Source organism: Eretmochelys imbricata, chromosome 25, assembly GCF_965152235.1.
Source record: "Eretmochelys imbricata isolate rEreImb1 chromosome 25, rEreImb1.hap1, whole genome shotgun sequence".
Classification (NCBI taxonomy): Eukaryota; Metazoa; Chordata; order Testudines; family Cheloniidae; genus Eretmochelys; species Eretmochelys imbricata.
The window spans coordinates 6,849,054-6,861,852 of record NC_135596.1 but is presented as its reverse complement, the minus strand read 5'-3'; the positions used below and the strand labels follow the sequence as shown (position 1 = coordinate 6,861,852).

Sequence of the window (12,799 nt, the reverse complement as noted above, 5' to 3'; positions counted from 1 at the left end):
ATCCTCTGACTTTTATAACCAATGCAGTCAGTTTTGCCAACTAAGCCATGAAATCATAGTAAGGAAGAATAGGCAGTGTAGAGAAAAAATTCCTTTGAGGCTCAGTGGTCAGTGACCTGCACAGCAAGAGTTGATTCCAATTTGTATGTGGTGTTAAATGTATTCTTCATGCGTCAACATTACTTTATGTATAGGGCTGGGAGCTCCCTTGGGTGCTTCTGAAAATCCTGCCCACAGTGCGTTTCATCCTAGTATCTGAGTGTTTTGTAAGGGTGGATAAGCATTGTCCCTATGTTACGGATGGGGAGGTGCAGGTACAGTTTGGGTTGTATGCCCAAGGTCACATACTGAGTCTGTGGGAGAGCTGGCTAAGAAGTCCTGACTCCCAAACCCCTGCTCTAATCCAGCCGCCCACAGTGCCTCCTGTAATCCTCCTCTGCCAGTCTCTGTAGCTTCAAGGATGTCTGTACAATTATAAAATGCTAAATCTTACTGCAGCTGTCTACTCTTTTTTCTGGTTCAGTGACTGTCAGTGCATTGAGACTAGTCCTTAAACCATTTTTTGTATTTGGTTTTCCAGGCTTCTTGCGTTTTGCATCTGATTAAATACATTCAGAAGCTACAAATAAAAGAGGTGCCTGTAGCCGAGGAAGTGATAGCCCTGTTTGCAGGTGAACTGAACCCAGTAGCTCCTAAAGCACAGAAAAAAGTCCCAGTTCCGGAAGGGTAAGATTTTTTTCTCCCTCCAGTCTTTTAATTGTAAGCTCTTAGAAAATGGGAGTATGCCTTTCTACATGTCTGCAAAATGCTTAGCACACTGTTAAAATTCCAGTAATAAAGCTTACTCTGAATGACTAGAAAGACTACACATGGCTGTGCATGTGGACAAAGCTATATGTTGTAAGTAAATATATTCTGATCTTCCAGTCTGAGTCTCTAATTGTTGCATTTGTTGCCAGTTTGGACCTTGATGCCTGGATCAATGAGCCTCCATCAGATAGTGAGTCCGAAGATGAAAAACCCAAAACAATTTTCCATGATGAGGAGCAAAGGCATTCTAGACATAGACAGCCAGAGATTGATGAGGAAGAATTGGCCAGGGTAAGTGAACATAAAAATACAGTTTATGTATTTTAAAAAGTGTGATAAAGTGGTATTGCCAACATCATTAGAGAAGTTGGAAATGTTGCCATAGCTGCATAACTCAGATGGGAGCTATGCCTTTCTCCCCACTTGGGAACATCTTATAAAGCAAGTAAGGATAGAAGTCATTGCATTCAACTGCTTAATCATTGCAAACTGCTCCAGAGCCTGTATGCAAATCCATACTTCTAATAATAATGTTGTCTTGGTCCATGCTGCTTTTCTCTTTCAAGCTGAGAGCAAAGTTTTTTTGCAACAGATTTTCCAAAGGACTCAGCAACCAATGTGCAGAGTTCTTCTGAAAGTCTAGCGGCTTGCTTTTGTGTCTAAATGGGAGCTGAGATCTCTCCCAAACTTGGCCCCAGTTGTGTGTGCTGAGGTCTTCTGAAAAATCTAACCAGTAAGCTCTGCAGGTATATACTGTACTGACTTCTGCCAAGAAGATGGACAGACTTTAAAAAAATTAAAAAAAATAAAATCAAAGAAGGAAATGCCTGGTCACTCTATCCAGTCGAGAGTCACTCGATTGAAATAGGAGTGTAGGTTTTATTTACTGTAGATGTGCAACCCTCCTCAATTTGCAGTTGACTTTGAGGCTTGTAGCATTGTGCGAAGTCTGTTAGAGGTGGACATGATCAATATTGGGAGTTCTGTGTTGGGCTTTGTTACCAATTTTTTTCACAAAAACTGTGAAGGAGAGTACACACACACTTTTGGTACACCACCCATCTCTGCAACATGTGCTATTTGTACCACAGGAAGACACAGGGATTAAATAGGAGTTGAAGCCAAGGTGCCTCCTCTGAAACCTGTCCAGAATTTGCCAACTCTTAACAATTCCTGTTTGCAATGCAGCTGAGAACTGTCATACCTATAACTCCCTGCTTCTGGCATTTTTCCGATTTGATCAAGAATTACTTTTTAGGCTGGAATAATTCCCTCTTCCCACCACAACTGCAAAACAGGGATAGAAGCAACCTAACTGACATCAAAACCTTGTTGCCTTCAGGAAATTTACGTCTCTCCTAGCATAGAAGCCAAAGAATAGAGGGCAGGGATATTTGTAGGTTAGTGCTCCCTATCAGCTGTTTCCTAGTATCTGTTGCAACTACAAAACTTGAGAACTAGATAGCTTTAGACCCCAGTTATTTTCCCAGAGCCTCTTGAGAGTTGTTTGCAGTGCTACCAATATGCAGCAAGAACACACTTTGTAATGTCTGGAAATGAAGCAGAGAAAAATCTTCAAATTTATAACTACAAATACTTTTTTTAGCGCCGAGAAGTCCGGAAACAGGAACAAGCAAACAATCCATTTTATATTAAAAGCTCTCCTTCCCCGCAGAAGGTAAGTCTAGCTTGTTAAAAAATTCTCTCGCTGTCTGTGTATGTAACAGTACAAGGACGCTCGACTTTCATAGCCGCATCTTAATAGACTGTCTTGTGGATCTCTTCCCCCTCTTTGGGAGCACTCCAACCACTTCCTCTCCCCCATTTGTGATCTCTTAACAGCTTAACATCGTTGTGGCAACTGGAGCAATTGCTTCCATGGCAGAGTATCATAAGGATGATATTTAATGTCTGGTGATCTTTAATGCACAATTTTTAAATTACCATCTCCTTTTGGTCTCCAGATCTGCCCCTCCCCCCTTGGCTGGTCCCCTTTCTTGTTCCCTTCTTGTGTTTACTTGGTCCTTTCTCTCGCCTCTTCTCTCATGCTTTACTGTGGTTTGGGTCCCTTCTCCCCTGCTGTGTGCATGCTGCCCTGCCCACTTCATCCTTTACTCCCACTGCTTTGTGGGCATAATGCTCAAATGCTGTGTCTGCTTCTCTTCTGAATCACTGTTCTGTCCTGCTAGTAGCTTTGGTTCCTGAGGGCATCTCCAATCGGTTGCTTTAATATAGCACTGGCCTCTAGTCTAGAGGCAGCTGGGACTGACTCCTCCTTGTCTCCAGCTATTTATAGGCCTACTTTGTGTTGAAGAGCCTGAAAACCACTAGAATCAGCTGGCTGAAACAGTCAGCACAGTGTGACCAGCCAGTGCTCCATGGATCTCCAGTAGGCTGCAGTTTGGGAACTGCTGTAGCAGTAATTGCTGCTGTTCCTTTTAGACAGAAGTTGAGAATCATCTTAATAACTTCTTAAGTAAAGCCTAGAATTTAGAATCCAGCTCGGAAGAGCAGCCAGTAAAAGTGGAGTAAATAGCTGCAAAGAACACAAAATAAGACAAGTCAGGTGAATCCACTGGCTTGGTGATTTGGATACGTTTTCCTTTGTAGATCAGGATAATTGATTTAATCTAAACTCCTTTCCCTCTCCCTCTCCCTCCCCCCAAAATTCCTGTGCAGGCAGTTGGACATTCTGTTGAAAGCAATGGAATGATCCAGTGAATACACTTGGCAACATGGCAGCTATGCAGATTGCCAAAAACTGAGCTTGGTGAGCGGTGGAGGTAGGGGGAGGTAGATGAGTGCACCTGGTATTGTCAGCAGCAGTGAACTCAGCAGTTAATTCATCAGACTGGCTGGCTTGAATGCACGCACAATGTGTCTGTTCTCTGGACCAAAAGCATCAAAGAAGCATTAATTAAATTGATTTGCTGCCTCTCCCTTCTTTTAGTCTCTTCTTTCTTTCCCACACTTCTCCCAGGCTGGGGCTTTCTCCACTGCCCCGTTTCCCATGTCCTGGACCTCAGCATTTACCTTTGAGGTGGTAAGCAATAGAAACTTCCTCACGTGGTTTTTCTCAATCAGTTCAGTGCTTTTCTTGGATGGAACAAGTAATGTTAAAACAATCACATTTCATATGCACCTATTGCTACTTGATTAGCACCAATGAGCCAAATAGTTTTTCAGGAGGTCTTATTTAATCTGCCCTTTGAAATGTTCACTTCACAGGTTAAACTGTTATTTATGTTTACTATTTCTATATGATGGAGACATTTTCAAATTTTGAAGACACTCAAAATGTAATACATCAGAATTGATTTCTTGTTTGGTTGAACATCAGCATATGCTTATGTACCTAATCAAGCTTTGAAATGAGAGACAATAGCTCAGTATGCTCTCCTGTTGTAGAGTCTATACTAATGTGTCGAATCTTCCATTTTCCCAGCAATACCAAGACACCCCAGGTGTGGAGCATATACCTGTGGTCCAGATAGACCTTTCTGTTCCCTTAAAAGTTCCAGGTGAGCACATTGACCAAACCAATTTCAAATTGGAGATGAAGAATTTAATAATTCAGCAACAAAAGAATAGTAACTTCCTCTCCACTTTAGAGGATAGGGAACAACTTTAGTCTTGCATGTCAAGTTCCCACATTGGCTGTCACTTCTGAGTGTGCTGGAAGCTACAGCTATTAAACTAAGAACCATAGTTTCCACTGTCCTGTGCAATGTAAGGCAAGTCTTCCTTAAAGTGTTAAGTTCAGACAAATAATAAAATAACCCTACTGTTAGGTGTAATACAGAAGCTGACTGCATAATATGAGAACAAACCAATATTCTGTCAGGAAACATTCATCTTCAGAATGTCCACGCTCTGCAATTTAATATCTGAGACAAAAGGCTGTGACCAGAGCTGATGGATTGGAGATAAAGTGAATTTGAGCTGTAGGCCGCTTCTGAATGGCTGGCGGATATAGAACTGAAAAACTATGGTGGAAGTGCAGCATATGGTAGAGAATTTCTAAATACTCAGCAGCCTTGCGCAAGTGACTTCTTTCATACCAGGTTTACAGCCTTAATGTTCGCCTAGGATTCAGCGAAGGGTTTCCCAAGGATATGAAAAATGCTGTCAAATGTTCAGATTGAGAGTAGTCTCAAGGCCAGATTCTTCCTTCAGTGATCTGTCTAACTCACAATAAAGTCAGCAACAGTTGTGGATGAGAATGGGAGCAGAATTTTGTCCACTGGCTTGCGAAGGGGTGTGAAGTTGGTTGGAGAAGGCTTTTATTGAAGGGACTGTGGACAGCTGGGAGGTGAAAGGGTAGTGTGGGGCTTTGAGCCTTTGGGATTCCAAGTCAGGGGGCAAAACAAATGTTACCTCCTAACTTTCTAATGCGACGGTCAACCTGTAAGCAACTCTCACCTGAGAGCAACTTGTGTCCATGTGTTCAGGAATGCCCATGTCTGACCAGTATGTGAAACTGGAGGAGGAGAGGAGGCATAAACAGAAGCTAGAGAAAGACAAGAAAAAAAAAAAACAGAAAAAAGAGAAGAAAGGCAAACATCGCCGCCATAACTCCCTGCACACAGAGAGCGACGAGGACATTGCCCCAGCCCAGCACGTGGACATCATCACGGAGGAGATGCCAGAGGTCAGTTGCCTATTCAATCGTCTGAGCTGTGGGACTTGTTTGCATCCCACCAAGGCATATGTTAAGGTTCCCCATTTCCCTAATGTCAGCCTCACTGCGTCGTTGTGACGTGTGGGTCCTGACTTCTCTTTGCAAAGCTGGTTGAATAGCAACATATGCTGCTTCCCCAGTGAAACCTTTACCTGCCTGTTAAAGGGATGGGAAATCTATTGGTGCACAGAGCCAAAGGCTGCAGTTGACCCAACAGAAAAACGAATGACTGATATTAAACCCACAGTATATGTCTGCTGTAGAAATAATGCTGCCCACGTAGCTGTTTCATTTATTGTGCCTCACTGCTTCACTCTGAGTTTAACTGTCATCCCAGTCAGCAGGCTTTCTGCTAATATAGTTAATTGTATCTGCTTGTGCCTGTAATCTGTGTTCCAATCAAAACCAGATTCATCGGTAACTGAAATACTGGGGTTTATGAAAAATAGTTCTACTTCAAATTCATCTGATAAATGCCTGAATGCTGGATTAAATTGTACAATTTGTGACTCCTCATGTCTAACTGTGTAAGGAGGCCTGTGTCACTTGTATCAATCCAGTGAGATTGAATTTGGGAAGAGACTGTTCTAGTTTTGGAATTGTGCTCTGCTTGTGTCTTCAGTGGACAGTCAGTTTTTCTTTCCCTCCTCACCCAACTAGAATGCGTTGCCCAGTGATGAGGATGACAAAGATCCCAATGATCCATATAAGGCACTTGATATTGATCTGGATAAGTAAGTACAAAACTGTGATATGTGGGTTTTCTTGCCTGTTAGCCTGGTTACATGAGGGTCTTGGAGGTCAGTGCAGGCCTACAAAGGTTACGGTGATTAAAGCTCCTACCGTAGGGTCTAGGTTCTGCTTGCACTAAATGCGAAAGCCAATGTGGCAAAGCCCATCAGTCTTCACCCACCCCGGCCTAATCTGTGCACATCGGAAAACCACCACACATACAAATAACTTGTTTCTTCTGGGATTTCAGAGACCAGGTGCAAGGAATGTAGTGAATCAGCTCTGCCATTAGTAGTAGTTAAGAGCATGGCTGGATTCCTGTTTGGGTGCTGGGAGGAATGGGAAATGGGGAGAGTCACGCTTATAACTATTACACATGTACTAAGCAGTTGCTCTTCCTTTGTGTGTCTTCCCAGTAGTTCTTCAAAATGCTTTATTGGAGAGCAGGTCAGCTGATGGGGCTGGCAACTCCTTCCACCAGCCAATCTATCCCAGCCCATTGAGTAGGGAGCAGTAGAATGCTGGGATCCTCATGTGCCCTGCTGGAAATCTTAAACCCCCAAAGGGCATTTAATAGCTACCATCGGAGGCCAATTATAAAATGTTGCCTGTGGCGGTTTTTCTGCTTTTCTGGAGAATCACGATATTGGATTCATTGTAGTTGCTGGTTTAGGACCCACTGATGCCTCCTGCAGAACGTTGACGGCTGTTCTGTTCAGAGCCTGCTCTACGTTTCCCTTTGGGACAGTAAAAAAATGGGGGAGAACAGACTTCTTAAGGAATTCATCTGTTTCTTCATGAAGTAGTCTTCTTTCTGTTTGACTCCAAGAGGAATAAGTAGGAAATGAATTCCTAACAGGAAAGATCCTGGTTGCATGCAAAGGCTAAACAGACCAGTATGGAAAACACTAAGCCGAGCCGTTTCTAATGGAGTGTTCCGGGAGGTGTCATTGGGCCGTGTCACCATTTCTATTCATGGTCTTCCCATTTACACACAGTCATTGTGCTCTTCTGTCATGTTTTCTCATATCTCTGTCCTCTCTCTCTTTCTCCCTCTGCTTGCACTGCTATGTCTGTGCCACTCACACACACACAGTCTGGTTTCAGGGAAGCCTACCAGGTAAGCATATCTCACAAAGTTGATGGTCTTTGAAAGGCTGGTTGATATCAGTGAGCAATGTGAACCTCTCTAGGATCATGGATGTATTAGAACCATTGCCCACAAAATATGAATGAGACTCCCCCAGGAGGTCAGACTAGATGATCATAATGGTCCCTTCTGACCTTAATATCTGTGAATCTATCTGTGAATCCTTACTGGCTTTCTTTGAGCCATGACCTCTGTCACTGTACAACTACACATGAAAGTGTTTTAAGACTGAGATCTGTTGACTGCTTGGTCAGACATGATCCTGTTGCTTTACAGTGTCTGTGTTTTGAAGTAAAGTTAGATCAAGTCCAGTCCTTCATCCAGAATCTTCCTGATCTTTTGCTTGCTGCTCAACAAACATGCGAATCAACATGGAACAAAAACACAAATCTGAATGCAACAGTCCATGTAGAGGCGATGTATGTGGGGGTCAGGTTCCTGCCCAGATATGCTGCTTGGCTTGTACTTAGCATGCTCAGTAACACTGCAGAAGCCAGCTGCCCTCACCCTGCCTCCCCACTATCAGCAGGCCCTGGTCGTCTGTGGACACTCTCTCTCTCAGCTGTCTCACCTTAGTATGACAGTACCAGGGAAGCTGATATTATATTTGTCTCTGGGCATAGAATATAAAACTAAGCTATTCAGCTCAATTCTGTTGCGATATGGGTGTTCCAGTTTAGAGTGCAAAGTCATTTTAATTTTAATGCTGGGGCTTGTGATTCACAGCACAACCTTCCAAAATGAAATTGCTTCTAAGTAATGCTAAGAGAACTCCATTTGCAATCATAGCGATCCTGTACAGAGGTTCAAATACAAGAAACATTGAGTCCTTGTCCTGGGGATTTGTTTGAGTCAGACTATTACTTCATAAGATACAATTCATTGCTTGGCTTGTCACATTTCTATTGCAAATGTTTCTTCCTATTTTACATCTTCACTGGTTCCTCAAGGATAATTTCATAGGTTTGCAACATAATGAATGCTCTGTGTGTGTGTGTGTGTGTTTTCAGTTCTTCAGTAAGCATTATTTAATCTGCAAGTGCGTCACTGTCTTTTAAGGGTATTTAAGTGCCCAGGGCTGACAGCTCACAGTAGCCAGCAAAATATTTTAATCTAACTTTTGATGCCTGGAGGCACGGTCTGTGTGGTTGCATAAATGAGCCTTTATTGGGATTCTGAAGTATGGGTCAGTTGGGATTTTTTTTTGGTAGGTGATCTTAGGAGAATTCTGCATGATCTTTTTTGAGGTGGAGTGGGCGTGATGGGAGGGGAGGAGAAACTTGTCTGGGAATCTAGTAAGTGCTCTGTGCAACAGGTAAACTGCCGGCCTTCACTGGAAGGTAACTAATCATCTTTTTTTAAGACCCTTAGCGGATAGTGAGAAGCTGCCGGTGCAGAGACACCGAAATGCTGAGAACCTGAAATCGCCAGACACAGAAGCTCCCTTAGTAGGAAAAAAGAGCAAGAAACCCAAAAAGAAGGAAAAGAAACACAAAGAAAAAGAAAGAGAGAAAGAAAAGAAGAAAGAGAGAGAAAAAAAGGTGGCTGAAGAAAGCAAAAAGGTAATCATCTAAGAAATGTCCTGTGTTTCAAACGTGCTGCTGTAAACCATATACTGCCAGGTATTTTCCATGTCAGTGGTCAGTTGTGACTGGTACTAGGACACACACAGCTGATTATATTTACTTTGTTTCACTTCCTTGGATTTCTACAGTAATAAAAGCCATACCTGCCTAGGTGCCCCTGCCACAAGTTACAAGTACAAAAATAAAGTAAAGAGCTACTTGACAGCCTGCAAAACTCTCCCCCTGGCAGAACTCACCGAACTCCTCCCCAACACAGATCTAATGAAGATATGTCAATACAGTGAGCTGCTTTAGCAGGGAAATCACCACTTGAACCCCACTTTTATATTTAGAAAATTAAGTGAATTTCCTGCTGGCAAAAGTTGACGCCAGTTGTTGGCTGCTGCTCTGAAGACTCAAATATTCTCTGCACAGACCAGTTTTGGTGAGAACAGCAGTGGCACGAGTTTCCCAAGACATGGCAGCCAGTGTCCCTGGTCTGACCTAGAGAGACCACTTGTGGGGATAAGAGGGTACTCCAGCCTGCAGACTGACTTGTTCCGAGCCTCTCTGCTGAGACTGCGTACAAAAGTGCTATTTAAAGCTAATTGTGCTGATGGCTTTATGAAGTGGAAACACATCTTCTAGAAGCTGGATTTGACCAACTGATTTCATGGGGGCCATCAAATGATAGATTTGTGGTTACTTCCAACCAGGGCCAGGTTTGAAGTGTGAGCTAGAGGTGAAATGGGTCGTGAGCTCACTTTAAGGCCCCAGAGCCGTCTGTTCTACCCATTTCTACACCTATTGCAGCATCTTCCATTTCAAGCGACTTGCTCTGTGGCTGTACATGAAAGCAATACAATGCAAATGTTAAAACGTAAATCCACAGACTAATGTTAATGCAGTGGTAAAGGTTTGTTTGCTTTGGTGTGTGTCAGGGGGAAGACTTGGATTTCTGGCTCTCCACTGCTCCACCACCCTCCTCCATTACACAGACACAGGTAGGCCTCTTAGTAGGCCCCTCAAAAAAGCTTTTCCTTGCGGTTGAAAGTACAGTTGCAAGCTCTGAAATGAACTCCAGTGTTAGTGCAAAGAGGGAAGGGAGATGAGGGCTCCAGCTCCTTCTGATGGTCCTACCAGGATCCCTTTGCTATAAGGTAGTGGAAGTTAGTCCCTTCCAATTCACAATTGCTCTGTGGGGTGAGACTTCAAGCCCAACTACAGAGGGAGATCTGTGGGTTTGAAAAGCACCTGTAAATGCATGGAAATAAAGGGGTATGCTGAGTCAGCTACTTACATTGTGTACAGCATGTCACTAAACCCTCCAGACTAATTTAATGAGCTGAGAGAGTCTGGAAACGTGCAGGTCAAGGAAACCTGGGTTTGTAAGGTGGGTTCCATCCTCACTGCATCCCATTCTTTAGGGATATTGCAGTGTTCATGGCATGTCTAGGTCCCCCAGAGCTTAGCAGTAACAAGACAAAACAGGGAGAGGGGTTACCAATCCTAGGCCGTAAAGAGTTTGCCATTAGATTACTGGCCAAAGCCTTGCTTTGCAGTGTGGAATCAGAGCCAGCAATAGTAACGGCTTCAGACATAGGCAAGGTTTTAAAAAAGGAACCTACTGTTACACTTTCAACTGACATCTTTAAGGAGGGAGAGGAATGGGGATTTTTAGCAGGCTTGTTTCTAGGATGAGACCTTGTGTGTCCTGTCCTGGAGCAGCTGCCTTGTCCCAAGTCCTAAACCCCTGAAACAAACATGTTAGCAGACCTTTAATAACAACAGCTCTAAGATAGTACAGCAGTAATTGATCCATTCTACCCAGGACTTAATTGTTTGCGTTATCTGCATTCAGTTAGTATCATAGCCCTTCTGATTGCTTCCTGTCCAGACTGAGCCTGAAGGGAGCCCTGTCCTAGGTGAACCTGAGGAGAATGAAGACGCAAAGAAGGAAGAGCAAGAAGAGGACGATGATGAAGGAAAGGTGAGTGGTTAAAGAATTGACACCAGCAGTCTTGATCTCAACGTAAGTACTACCAGACTGGATCAAACCTCTGCTCCATCTGGTCCAGTATCCTGCTAGCAACAGTGACCAGTACAACTGCTTCAAAGAACGGTGCGAGAAGCTTTGCGGTAGGCAGCGGTAGGATAACCTGCCCCAAAGGATCTCTGAACCCCCAATAGTAAGTGGCTGGGTTATGCCTCGTAGCAAAGGGGCAATTAACTGACCATGTTCAACACTGAGCTTCCACCCATGGCCACATGTTCCAGTTTCACAGAGTCAGACCTCTGCTTGTCCCGCGCTGCCTTGGGCTTGAAGCATTTGCAACTAGGAGGCAGGTAGCAGTGGCACACTGGAAACCCAGAACAGAGGATTATTCCTGAGGTGTAGAGCAGGAGCCTAGAGTTGAGGTGTTAGTACTAGGGAAACAATGGTAGTTTTTAAGAGCATGTTGCTGACGCTTGTTTCCGTTGCATGGTAGAAATCCTCCAAGCATAGGAAGAAAAAGCACAAGAAGGAGAAGGAGGAGAAATCCAAGGACAAAAAGAAATCCAAGAAGAAGCATCATCCCAGTGAGGAGGAACCAGCAGAGTCAGTACAGAATGGAACACTAGATGATGAACCACTACCGGTGAGGAGTTGTGCAGCTCTGGCTTTAGGGTCGCGAGGGAGGTGTGTTTGCTACATTATACCAGAGCTGCACTTGTACCTATTTGCCCAGCATCTTATCTTTCCCCATGTCTTATAGACCCTCCCATAGGCAATCAGATGACCTTGTGGCAACTACAGAATTCCCTTCTATGGATAATTAGAGGGTTTAATGTATTTTTAGCTGTCTCTTCCTGCAAAGTGAGGAGGAGCCATCATGTGACCAGCCAGCTGTCCACAGACCGTAGCTTGGGAACCACGCCCTGGCGCTGTTCTAGCCGAACATCCTTTCCTCCTCAGAGTTAGAGGATGTTTCAACTAAGCAAATGTTTCCCATTTGCTGCTTGGAAAACTCACTTCACATTGGAAATAGAGAGAAATACTATGCCTGGAAACCTTGGTGTTCAGGACTGCTCAGAGGCATGTGGAAATGAAGCGGCAATTTCTAGGGCTGCTTGCCAACAATGTCTGCATTAAGCACTCTTTTTCTGAGGGGCTTTTGCTGAGCTGGTTGTGTTAATCAGTGAGCCCATCATAGGTGGCTTCCCTTGGGGCGTCTCTTATTTCAACTACTATTTCTGCCTCTTCCAACATGATTAATATGAGCTCTTGATTTGCTTTACCTCTCGGGGTAGGACTACACTTACAGCACCGTATAGAGTATGGACACTGCACACCCAGACAGCACGGGTATAAATAAGTGTAGATGGTGAGGCAGTGCGTAGGTGAGAAGAATACATACACACCAGATCCCTGTGTACCCTTCGTGGCTCTCTAATGCCTCTCATGTCTACACTGCTATTTTTAGTGTCCCACTGCCTCAGGGAAAGGCTCTGACACAGGAGGCAGCAAGGAAGGGCTCCAGCAGCTCACTTCTTCTGGAGCCTTTCTCTCCTGCCTCCCCCACCAGGTGCCTTTCACTGTGGCGTTGAGCTGTACATACCCTGCATGCCACTGCAAGCCCAGACAAGGCCTCAGGCTTTGATTTAAGCCTATTCCCTTGTGCAAGGGAAATCAGTGAATTATTTTCTTCATATTAGGAGCCCCTTAAATGTAAACAGGTTTCTGTGCTGCCTGCAATAGTTGACTGCTGTTGACACTCGAACTTGAACTTAGATATTCTCGTACTCTGGCAGAGCTATTACAGTTAAGTGCAAGCAAATGCCCCTCTGTTCAGAATTATGCCTGGGAGGGAGGTCTGCTTG

General features: G+C 44.0%; 1 protein-coding gene across 2 annotated transcripts in view; it reads left to right on the top strand.

The window, feature by feature from the left end:
- AP3D1 (adaptor related protein complex 3 subunit delta 1) overlaps positions 1–12,799 on the top strand; it is a 74,318-nt gene that overhangs the window by 53,307 nt on the left and 8,212 nt on the right. The window contains exons 16-25 of one of the 2 annotated variants that reach the window (XM_077841817.1): positions 581–726; positions 960–1,101; positions 2,417–2,488; positions 4,256–4,331; positions 5,262–5,461; positions 6,152–6,225; positions 8,737–8,935; positions 9,880–9,942; positions 10,836–10,928; positions 11,428–11,577. In XM_077841817.1, coding sequence (XP_077697943.1) covers positions 581–726; positions 960–1,101; positions 2,417–2,488; positions 4,256–4,331; positions 5,262–5,461; positions 6,152–6,225; positions 8,737–8,935; positions 9,880–9,942; positions 10,836–10,928; positions 11,428–11,577 — 1,215 coding nt within the window. The remainder of the gene's footprint in view (positions 1–580; positions 727–959; positions 1,102–2,416; positions 2,489–4,255; positions 4,332–5,261; positions 5,462–6,151; positions 6,226–8,736; positions 8,936–9,879; positions 9,943–10,835; positions 10,929–11,427; positions 11,578–12,799) is intronic. The other variant, XM_077841816.1, reaches the window with a different exon arrangement.